The following is a 12,807-nucleotide window of genomic DNA, read 5'->3' as shown; positions in this document are numbered from 1 at the left end:
CCCATCCATCATATGGCTATGCTATCATTTCATTCTTCCTCCATCATTGAATATCTACACTGCTTTAGATTTTTCATTATTACCATATACATGCAGCACAATTAACATCCTTGTATATAAATCATAGAATGATCTCATATTAGAGTCCCTTTTACCCATTATTTTATTAAAGCTGTTAGTGTTTTCACTATCCAAGCTAATAAGTGTTTTATATTAATGCTGTTAATCATATATCACATTAATTCCAAATATATTCCATTTGCCTTTTTAACTTTCTAAAATTAAGAAGTTCTTAATTTTATATTAATTTTAACTGTATTACAAAAACAAAATGTACCATTTGCAACTACATGGATGGAACTAGAGGGTATTATGCTAAACAAAATTAGTCAGAGAAAGACAAGTATCATACGACTTCACTCATCTGAGGAATTTAAGATACAAAACAGATGAACATAAGGGAAGGGAAGCAAAAATAATATAAAAACAGGGAGGAGGACAAAACATAAGAGACTCTTAAATATAGGGAACAAACAGAAGATTGCTGGAGGGGTTGGAGGAGTGGGGATGGGCTAAATGGGTAAGGAGCATTAAGGAATCTACTCCTGAAATCACTGTTGCACTATATGTTAACTAACTTGGATGTAAATTAAAAAATAATTTAAAAAAATTAAAAACATTAAATCTTAAAAAAAACAAATACAATGTTTTTGTTTTGTTTTTTTCTTACCCATTCTATTACTATAAAATTACCCTAAAACCAACAGAAAAGATTAGACAGAAAAATCAGTGTTACCATAAAAGTGTAAATAAGTTAAGCCAATTTGATACAGTTTTAACTCATCTAATATAAGCATATCTTAGAGGTAAAAAAATGTATTGGTCTATCCCTATCTTCAAGGATAAAATACTATTCTTACTGAGACCACTGAGGCCTAAATAAACCTTCCAAAAATTACAGAAAAATGTATGTGCCCAACTTTAACAACAGTTTAACAGATGTATCGTAGCAACTTCCATTCTCATTTCATTACTGAAAAAAATTTTGAGAAAGAAATGTGTGGCAACTAGCATCTTGGGCTAATAAACTTAAAAATAAATCATTATGTAACAATAATTAAACTTTTATTTATTATGCTAGAGGTGTAGAAGATAAAAATATGATTAAGAAGCTTCTCTTTCCCTTAGGAAAAATACAAAAACTGGAGGAAGAATCAAATATACAAATAAACTGTTGCAAGCAAACAAGCAAAATTCAAAGGAAAAACGCCAATAAACATTTTATGTTGCAAAAGTTTAATATTTTTTCGAAACATTAATTTCATGAGGTAAGAGCACAAGATTTTTGTCCTATCTAGCTGTGTGATACCAAATAGGTTATTTTACTTCTGTAAGCCTTAGTTACTTTATCTTTAAAAATGAAAGAATGGAGGTTCCAGTTTAAGATGGCAGACTGGAGAAATCCTAGCAGCAGCAGCAGCAGCGTATTTCTTATTTCCTCCCCTTCAAAACCTCCTTAACCTGACAGTAAAGAATTTCTAGAAGGAGTAATCCATAATGACTAAAGAACAATGGAGCCATTACCAGCCAAGAGATTTCAATACATTTCTCATGACAGAAAGCAGGTAGCAGAGTATAGCTCATAAAACAGTGCAGATACAGGGAGCCAAAGCTTAGAATACAGAACAGAGAATATAGCTGAAGATGAAGCCAAACCACCAGAACCAACTGAACACAAATACAGGTAGGTAAAGAAGCTAGGAGTGAGAAGCAAATCTAAGGGAGATTAATTGAAAGTCTAACCCTGAAAGTAAGTTTCCAATCAACAAGCCTATCTGTATGCAGAATTCTGTTTCTTACTGCTTTATTTGTAAATAAGGACAGATGACCAAAATTCACAAGGTATTTGAGACATAATAATGAAATAAAATGAAAAACGTTCAATTACAGAGATAAATAAGGAATAAAAAATATTGCTTTTTATTATAACTGTACTATACTAATTTTTAACCATGTGCGTACATTACCTTGACTTTTTTTAAGTGCATTAACTGAAAATAAAAAATGAATTTATTTTAGCAATCCGAAGCTCCCTTTCAGTCAATTCTAATACTCTCTATGTAAAATTTCAGACATTTATTCTTCTTAAGCAACTGTAAAATATATTTCAAAAAAAAAATAGTATGTTAAACCAGTAAACCTATGCATATACAATCCTTTATCTTCTTAAATTCTGTGCAAACATTTATTTTAAATTTTTAAGACTGTGTGTTATGTATACACACACACATACAGATCTATTTTCTTTTGTTTATTTTTTTAGGGTGCCTGACTGGCTCACCCAGTAAAACACCTGACTCTTGATCTTGGGGTCGTGAGCTCAAGCTCCACATTGGGTGTAGAGATGTATTTTAGAACCATAACCACTAGCATATTAATATTATTATACTACCATTATTTTAAGCCTGAAAAATCAAATAAATTTTAAATCATTTAAATAAAAGAAATACACCCCTATGTTTCAGTAATGTCAATACATGCAATATTGATCAAATTGGGATTTTTAAAATACCTTTAGCTATTTATAACACAAGCATTGTTATAACACATCTCGTGACATCAATAAAAGTTAAATATTCCTAAATAAAAACAACATCTTAAAAGCATCACTACAAAGCCAAATACCTCAGAAAGGGGAAAAAATTTTATGTTCCAAAGATAGACAGTTTCATATCCTCTCCTTTATCCCCTGTTCCACATTAGATAAGGATCGCAATATGGCTAAAAATTTTTAAAAGGTAAAGCTTAATGAAGAAAACATACATCACCGTTCAATAAACCATCACCATCCAATAAACCATCACAAAAACACTATATTGAGGAACTTGCTGAATGAACAGCACAACTGAGAAGTTCACAAATGACTCTCTCTTACTTCGTAGATGCATCCCCCAACATCTACAATCCATCTATGGAACAGAGGATTCCTTTTCTTCTGCAAGCTCAAACACAAACCACAAATCAGGATGTTAATAAGCGACAAAATGAGGTCCCCCAAATCAGGTAAGAAAGGCATACAATTATAAAAACTGCAAAACACCCATTCAAGCCTAATTATCCTAAGTTAGGGAAACTCTAAATATAGGTGACATGCAACTTAATCATACATTTTTTATCTGATGATCTACTTCAAAGTTTTAAGACAAGGATATTGTGAGTTACAAATGGATGGTTACATGAACTCTGAAGCACATCCTCTTCTCAAATACAACAAAATAAAACAAAAAAGCAAATGTTACATAATATCTAGACCATCATACAAATCTACACAATTAAACATAAGGACAAAAGTACATTCCTGTGCAGAAGAGGCCAGAACCAATCAACTGCAGAAGAAAAGAAGTAAACAGTTCCAGCACTATACTACCTTCTTTCTCTTAACTCCTAAATGTTAGTGGTCTATTTCTGCCTACCTTCGCCCAGGTTTTACCCAACCTGGGCACTTTCAACCATACCTTTGAACGACCAGCTAACTACAGATAATGAATTCCAATTCTCTATCTCCAGTCACAACCTGTCTCCTAAGTATGAGACTTATACCTCAGAACATTTCCACCTGACTGTCCCACCAAAATGCTTAACACAAAATGTACCATACTGTACTCATTCTTCATCTGCCCTTTCTACAGACCTACTCTGGTTACTGGTATCATGTTCGAAAACCTGAGAGTTATCCATTCTATTTCCTCTTCTTTCATTAATCCTCCATCAGTCACCAAGTCAAGTCCCATTCTACATTATAAAGGATAACACTTAAATCCATACTCCCCATTCTCAACACCTGTCTTTGTTTGGGCACATATAGATTTGGGATTACAACATCTCTCCTAATAATACTCCCTACCTTCAATCTGACTCATCCTTCATCATTCCTTTATATTGCTGCTAAAGTGATCTTTCTAGAATATAATTAGAATCATTTCACCACTGCTTAAAATCTTTCAGGAATTCCAAATAATCCTAAAATTCAGGGACTCCTAAAATCCTTAGGAGAATATCCTGGCTCTTGCTACCTCTCTAACTTTATCTCTTCCTAATCTCTCATATACGACACTAAATTCTAAATACATCATTGCAAATCCTAAAAAAAGTCATACTGTTTCTGACTTCAATACCTCTGTATATGTTATTCCCACTTTTGAGAAAGTCTTTTTCTTGACATGGTAACTTTGACTTGCTCAAGACTCAACTAGACATTATATGTGGCCCTCAACCGTCTCCACTCCCTACTTGCTCCCATCGCATTTAACAGACACTTTCATACTGTATTAGAATTTTTTTAATGTTTATTTATTTTTGAGAGACAGAGTGAGCAGGGGAGGGGCAGAGAAGGGGGAGACAGAGGATCTGAAGCGCATTCTGTGCTTACAGCAGTGAGCCTGATGCAGGGCTCGAACCCATGAACCAAACCATGAGATCATGACCTCAGCTAAAGTCAGATGCTCAACCGACTGAGCCACTGAGGCGCCTCTCTACTGTATTACAATTGTCTAATATACGCTACTAAATTTTGGACACCATGAAAATAAAATACAATTATTATTCATTTTTGTGTGCCACAATGCCTAGCACTTTGCCTGGCAATAATAAGATCGATATTGCGATCGATAATGTGATCGATAACTACTTATAGAATGTGTAAGCAAAAAGAAAACTTCTTTCCAGAAATAGCCTCTACTATAAACATATCCCAACAGTTTCAGAGCAAAACAGCTACTTAGGAAAAACAAAGAAACCTGACAAGAAAACAATGTACATAAACAAATGGGGCAGAAAAGGAAAAATTAAACACACAGAGTCTGTTCAGAGTGAGTCCTGACAGCAGTTTATCACTCTTCATCTCACATTCTATAACAACCATGTTTTACTTGCTATTTAATCTTCAACGTTTATTCTGATTTCCCAGAAAATAAGTGGTGAATAGTCCTTCTCGCCACAACAGGGCAGACAGAGAGGGGGGAAAAAAAGGAAAGTATTACCTAAATCAGTTATTCTTCAAAACTGAGCAGTTAGAACTTTAAAAATGCAATAATAAGACCCCTCATCTACCCAGCCCCAATTCCACTGCTAAGAGTTGCCTCCTAAAAGATATGAGGTAAGATTACAACACACATTCTCCCTAACAGATTCCCAACAACTCTTCCTGAACCTACATTTTTTTTTCTCTTATGGTAAGATATTATATAAATTCACTATTTTCTCTGTATGTAAGCATATACATTTTTATCCTTAGAAAACATGAAATACTTTCCTCCTACCTTCCCCTAAGTGGTCCTTGAACAGAAAGTTCCCCAGCTGAATTCACTCTATCATTTGCCAGTTTTCCATGATTACAAACGAAAGGAACAGAGAACTTTCCTCCTAATGCTGGGACCTCTAATATGCCTGATCCTTCCTTTCTCTTTTCCCCAGTGGTACCCATACCCAAGTTTACCCTTTAAAGTAAAGCAAATTCAGAATACATTCAAGTTCTTAAGTAATTTTAGAAATATATGAGAGAATATCAAAATCCAAAGTCCACAAAGAACAGTAAGTCTACAACTGTGTTACCCTTAATTAGCTTGACATAAACATAAGCATCAAGCTAGTAATACTTATGTGTGCCAAATATGTAATCATCATTAACCAAAACAACAGAAACCCATGCCATAAATAGTCGCATCATATCTAACATAATCATAAATCAGATATTTTGAAGAACACATAGGAGAGAAAAAAAGCCCAGAAGGCTGAAGGATATCACTTGTTGGTATCACTGTGCTAGCCAAGTTCTATTCCCCTCCAAGTCATTAGAATCTTCTCTAGTCTTCATCCTTGGAAAAGAAAAACTACCTCTCTTGGCAGAATCCACCCTACCCCCTTCTAACTCCCAGACTTGAGAAAGACTGAGCTGCCTTGAAACTGTGAGAATTATTACTTTACCCAAATAGTTAGATCACTAGGTTTAAACTAATCTTTACCCAGCTGCGAACTCATTAATTACAGGGCCCTAGCCACATTAAAATACACTTTTCTTCATTCCAAAAAAATAAATGAAAATGCTAGATCAATAATGGGGAAGAAGGGACAAGGCTTACCCCAGAAACATTCCAAGAAATAAATTCAGAGGGAATGAGGGCAATAGAAAATCACAATGAGAACTCAATGGCAAGATCCATCGATGAATGCTAAAGTAACTGGCAAACTTTAAGGAGAAACAAAATATTTGTATATCTTCAGAGTATCCCCCAATAGATACAGTAATTTCAAAAGGGAAAATAATAACTTTACAGTGGAGAAACTTGGCAGATAATCACTTTAACCAAGCGACCACAGTTAACATCACAAACAATAAGTCATGTTGGTATGACGTGCCCTCTGATATGATGTGTTGAGGAAAACTCATCACTGTTACGGTATCACCCTCCCACTAACGCACAACATCAATCTAATCATGAGGGGAAAAAAAAATCAGGCAAACCCAGACTGAGAGATATTCTACAAAACAACTTACCAACATTTTTCAAAAAAGTGTCAAACACATGAAAGATAAAAGATTGAAGAACTGTCACAGACGAGAGAAAATTAAGGAGACTGGATGACTAAATGCAATGTGGGATCCTGGATTGGATCCTGCAACAGAACAAGAGCATTAGGGGATATACTGGCAAAATGTGAATAAGGCCTGTAGTTAACATCACTGTGGCAATGTTAAGTTCCTTATTTTTTTAACGTTACATTCTTATTTTTGATAACTGCACCACGGTTATGTACAATGTTAATGTTAATTTAATGTTAAGTTCCTTATTTTTTTAACGTTACATTCTTATTTTTGATAACTGCACCACGGTTATGTACAATGTTAATTTAATGTAAGGGGAAGCTGGATATAGAATATATGGGAACTCAGTACTGTCTCTGAAACTCTTCTGTAAGCCTAAGATTATTTCGACAGGTTTTTTTTTAAAAAAAAAGGCTGAATTCCTGATACCAAGCCTCGTAGGTTGATCAACACATTTTTTATTTACCTGGTTGTTTCTATTTTTATGCCTCTCTCCTCCAGCCTATTATCAATTTATTCTGAGTTTTTACTCTTGCTAAAAAACTTCCAAGTTCTTACACTTTAGGACCTCTCAAAGTGCCCTTATATCTTCTCAGCACAGTGCTAGATTCTCCTTTCTGTCCTGTCACAAACTGACTTAGCTTTAAAAATGTCACTTAAACACCCTAATTTCTTACCGATTCACTGCAATTAGCAATTTAAAAAGTGCTTATAAATAAATTTACAGACATTAATTTAGAGGCGCATAAATAGTTATTATTTTACAGATAAGAAAATAAGACTAGGAAAAATTAAGCGATGTGAAATTTAATAATAAATGCCAGAACCTGAATCTGAATCCAGTTCTGGCTCCAAGACCAAGTTACCATATTAAAAGAAAGCAATTTGCATTTAAGATTCAACTTCCCTGGCTCCATGCAGTCTAATTACCTCCAACACACTTTTTTATAAAAGTTCTAAATTTCACCATTGTCTAAATAACCATCTTGCAAACTACAATCAAGAATTCTGAGATTCAGTAAAACGTTCTGTGTTCACTCAAACCATAATCTTTATAATTAAAAAAAAAAAAACCCGACATCAATTTGGCCATCAACTTTTTAAGCTTTCAAAGAATCACTTACCTCTGTTCTTTTACTGTTTCATGCTTTCAAATACCTGAGATGACACTCTAACTCCCAATCCATTCATTTATTGATATTTGCAAATCATAACTAAGGCAATTATGCTAGGCCCCTAACCCCACGAAATATTCTAAATAGCCTTACTCTAAAAAAGGGATGGGAAGTCAAAGGGCTAATCCCCAATGCACGTGTCTGAGATTTAATGCAATGGTACAGTACAGCATGCGACAAAGTAACGAAACTTGAAATTCCCGAGAAATCAACTTTCACCTGACTTAACTCTGAGCATTTTTCTCCTCCACTGCTTGCAGTTGTATCCGGTATCTGTTATCAGTCAACTGAGAACATTATTAAGACCCGAGAAAGGGCACGGACATTTAGAAAACAGTATGGAAACAAGCCTCTAAGTCTGAAAACTACGTTACGAGAAAACCATTAATTTATTAATAGGCGCTTGCTACGTGCAAGGTACTGGAGAGGCAACAAGCTGCTTGACGGTGATTTATTCAATTTTGTAACCTCCCATCCTCATTCCTCCAGAGCCTGGCATGGGAATGAGCTCAAGACGAATTGTTTTGGAGACGCTGATATAACGGGATCTGCTCCTGCCAGGAACCGGTGGCAGAAATAGACCCGCAGGTGATGTAACTTTGGGAAGTACTGTTTGAACAGCTTTTCGCTGTTTAATTCAAACGCAACAGGCTGCCGCTGTTCGATCCTGCGTGGAGCCCGCGGGAAACCAGCAGGGACAGGAGGTCTCTCACGGGGACAAACCGGGACACCTTTGAGGGTCTGGGGCAAAGAAAAGGTGGCATTCACTTGCCTCCCATTCCTGCAAGAAACGCTGGGCCTCGTCAGAACCAACGGTCTTATGCCTCCTAAACTCGTCCTTCACGTACTGGTCACCAAGGGCTTTAAGGTCTGGGGGCAGACCCCGGTGCAGCAGCAAGATGCGCCGATACAAGGCGCGGACCCGCGAGACGTGCCCCGCCGGCATAGAGGCGAGCGTGGACCTCACACCGCGCGCCTGCGCAAAAGGACGACGCGTACCCACCCCACTTAGAAGAGGGGTCTTTGTGAACCGGCACACGGGCGGAAGAGGGCGCGCGACCTTCATCCGGTTTGGTCCGCTCTAAAATCAGGACCTTCCGGAAACCTGAGCCGCAGTGGCGGACGGGGAAATGGGCGGGTCCTTGCCTGGAGGAGGCGTGGCCTTAGTGGAGCTACACCTTTGGCGCGGTTACTGAAGCCCAATTGTTCCCGGGAGAATGGCAGCCAACCGGAGTTCTGGCGTGGGCCTTTTGTGACCCCTCAGTCACGCCACACTCTCTTTTCTATTCTTCTTACCCACGGATACAGGCCTGGGAAAGCTTTTTTCAAAGTCGGGCCCCTCCAGGAAGCCTTCCGTGGTTGGATCGACCCACTTCAGGTGTCTTCGAATGTTTCTCTTCTCCGAGAGGGATCAGAGAGGGACTAGGATTAATATGTACATTCACGAGACCACCTACCCACATACTTTGCACAGCAGTGTGCTCGCAATTTGTGCCCTGAATGTAGCCTCTTTCAAGTGAGCCCTAAACCAGCAGGTTTCATTAGCTCCAGTCAAATTGGCTGAAAAATCACAGAAAAACATTTAAGTGTATTATTTCCAGGGCCATGATCCTGGAGATGCTGAATAGATAGTCTGAGATGAAAACATAAAATCAGGACGTTTAAAAATCTCCACCTTTTGCAAAGATGATACTGAGAATGTGACTGGTTTCCAAAGCTGGCAGCAACTTGGCCTCATTCAGACCCACCACACCTTTGATTCTTCAGCAAATCCTGGTAACTCCACCAACAAAATGTATGCCAAATTCGACCATTTCTCACAATACTCTCCATTACAACCGTCTCTCTCTCCAGTCAATACCTCCTAATATTGTGGTAGCTTCTTGTAATCCTGCTTCTGGCCATTATCAACTTTGGTCATGATCCACCTAAACTGTAAATTAGATCATGTTACTCCTCTGCTCAACAAAATACTCCAGAAAAACCCAAAGTCTCTCCACTTGTTAGCTCTCTAACTTTTCTCCTACTGCTCTCTCCCTAGTTGGCCAGTTCCAGCCATACTGGTCATTTACCTCCTAGTTCATCTTTGAACAGGCCAGGCACACGCCTAACTGAGGGCCTTGGCACTTGGTGTTTCCTGTGCCGGAAATGCTCTCCCTATAGATGTCTTCTTGTCTAACATCTTCATTTCACTCAGCTCATTACTCCAGGTCCCCTTCTAAGACCCTCCCTGGCGTCTGTATTTGAAATTGCCACATCACCATGCCAAGAACTCCCTAAGTCCCCTCTCTGCTTTTCTCTAAAACACAAATTTTGCTTATTTGCTTATTGTCTTTTCCCCCCTACACATACCCCAGAATACAAATTCCATGAGGGCAGGCATTTTCTGATTTTGAGGGTGTCAAGGGACTCATATGACCTAGTGATGAAGGGGCAGTGTAGGCATTTGTGTGATTCCCTCACAGACTTTTTTTCTGTGCAAAGACGTTTTGAAAGACAAAGAAGACACGCACAGGCTAACAAGGGCAAGGACTTACTCATTTTAGAATCCTTTTCAGGGCCGACCACAGTGCCTGACGAATAGTAAGTACTCTAATATTGATTACCTTGAATGGACGTTTTCCTTCTGCTTAAAATTGAGAAAAAAATATTTGTTTAAAAGAGCACAGAACATTTTTAAAAAATGGATTTAATTTGGTATTATGACAAACCACATTAATGGCAAGGATTGAATGGCAGTGTGGTTATTTTACTTCAGGAATTTTTTTTAACCATACTTCATCTGTTAATATCCCCATAAATTGAAAATTAATTTCTTGTTCCAGTTTGCTTTTTTTCTGGTTTCCTTTGGGGCTAAATTACATGTATAATAAATACTTCTTTCAGAGCCAAAGCTCTTATTAGAGTGTGGAAAAAACATTCTGCCAATGAATTAATAAAAAATAACAATAAAAGATTTAATTCAGCCTAAAGGGAGCGGAAAAGGTCCACAGAACATTGGGCAATCAGTACTCAGAAATGGCAAATGATGGGTGAAAAAGAAGCCAAGACATAGTGGTTAGGCCTTGGGAAGAGGAATCAAGCAATAACATCTATAATGATAGAGGACCTTTTTTTTATTATTATTATTTTTCTACAAAGAGCTGGACAGTGAGGTATGTTTTGAGGACAAAACTTTCTCTGTTTCCTTGACCTTCCAATTTAGGCTGACCAGTTTTCCTCTTGTGATCAAAATAGCCATGAATTGAAAGTAAGATCTGAGTTGTATTCCTGGTCACTAATCCAGATCAGAACACATGCAGGCCTTTCCTTTATCCTTTCTCCATGTGTTTCTTTTTCCTGTGTGTTTTTTTTAATTTTTTTTTTAACGTTTATTTATTTTTGAGACAGAGAAAGACAGAGCATGAACGGGGAGGGTCAGAGAGAGGGAGACACAGAATCCGAAACAGGCTCCAGGCTGTCAGCACAGAGCCCGACGCGGGGCTTGAACTCACGGACCGCGAGATCGTGACCTGAGCCGAAGTTGGCCGCCCAACCGACTGAGCCACCCAGGCGCCCCATTTCCTGTGTGTTTTTAAGTAAGTCACACAACCACTCTGTGCGTGGATTTTCTTACATGTCAAATGCTGGGTTAGGCAATTTTCAGTACTTTCCAAATCTATGACCTAATCATGATTTCTCCCGGATTCCCTTCAAAATTTTTTTGTGCAGGTAGAAGCAGACACATATCCATTCTGGAATAATTGCTTTGAAAAGACTTTTAAGAGAAAGGGGAAACTCCTCAAAACTCTATGTGGAACACATCCCCTAAGCCTTTCAGGGTACACAAACTATAACAACCACAGTATACCCAGCAATTGAAGTATGCAGTGTGGAATTTGTACAGAACTCCCACACAAAAAAAGATAGAAGCTGCTAGAGAAGTTTTTTCACAAACAGACAACTGTGAGGACAAAGGAGGTAGGGAAAAATCAATGAATAAGAAAAAATTAACTGAAAGAAGGAGAAAGAAAACACCTGTGAGGAGCATACTGCATTATTACTTTGTAGTGTGCCCCAGTCTTTACCTTGACATGTTGAAAATAATTCTTACTTGCAAATAATGTTAAACCCTTTTCCTCTACAGCAGAATGAGAAAGGGTTGGTGAATCGGAGAGGCTGGTGAGAAAAGATTTGGAAACTGCTTTCTGCCATTAGGTATGGAAACACGACCTCAGGCTTGGATTTGGTTGCACATGTGGCTCAGTTTTTAATTTATGGCTACTAAATGCCAAATTTTCAATCTTCAAAAATAATGAAAAGTCAAATGCCTGGAACAAGATATATCTTTGATCCAAACAACTTTCATATGCTTAGAGGCCTGGAGAGATGAACAAGCTAGATTTAACAGTGGTAATTACCTATAGTCCCCCAAACAACATCAGAAATGTTCTCTCATTTTCTGCTTTACCTTCGAGTCCCTAATAGGAACATCACTACGTGGAGGAGAAAATGTAAGAGGAAAGACTTCTTTAAACATTTTTACTTGGTAGCTGAGTATCTCTAACTACTGAAATGCAATGGTAACGAAGCAGATCATCTTGAAAGCCAAACTTTCAAACTTAAACATAACAGTTCAGGAATGAGAGAAGCAAATAAATTCATGGAAAGTCTATTCTTTGAAAGTCACTTTGGAAAACATATTAGTCTTCATTTGGTATATTTCTAAGTTTCTGAAACATGTTACACAAGAAATATCAAAGAGGAACTAAATGTGTTTATACCTGGAGAGAAAGATCTAACTATAAGGAATGTTTTAAATGTTTACAATTATTGATAAATAAGGATGGAAAATCAACCAAAGTTGAGATAAATTGTCATGTATAATAATTTAAGGTACTAACAATACTAATTTTTTCTAAGGAGAAAAAAACTGACCATTGCCACAGAAGCTGGAAAAAGCTGGAAAATATTTGACAAATTCAACACCCATTTCTGATTTTAAAATAATAATAAAAAAAGAAATCAATGGATTTCTCAACACAAAATCCA

General features: G+C 37.3%; 1 protein-coding gene across 1 annotated transcript in view; it reads right to left on the bottom strand.

Annotated features, from left to right (window-relative positions):
- The window catches only part of SDHAF3 (succinate dehydrogenase complex assembly factor 3), a 70,369-nt gene extending 61,511 nt beyond the window's left edge, over positions 1 to 8,858 (bottom strand). The window contains exon 1 of the mRNA XM_003982790.6: positions 8,549 to 8,858. Coding sequence (XP_003982839.3) covers positions 8,549 to 8,842 — 294 coding nt within the window. The 5' untranslated portion in view covers positions 8,843 to 8,858. The remainder of the gene's footprint in view (positions 1 to 8,548) is intronic.
- Positions 8,859 to 12,807: the final 3,949 nt, after the last annotated feature.

This window comes from Felis catus, chromosome A2 (assembly GCF_018350175.1).
Source record: "Felis catus isolate Fca126 chromosome A2, F.catus_Fca126_mat1.0, whole genome shotgun sequence".
NCBI lineage: Eukaryota > Metazoa > Chordata > Mammalia > Carnivora > Felidae > Felis > Felis catus.
This window is presented reverse-complemented; position numbering and strand designations above follow the sequence as displayed.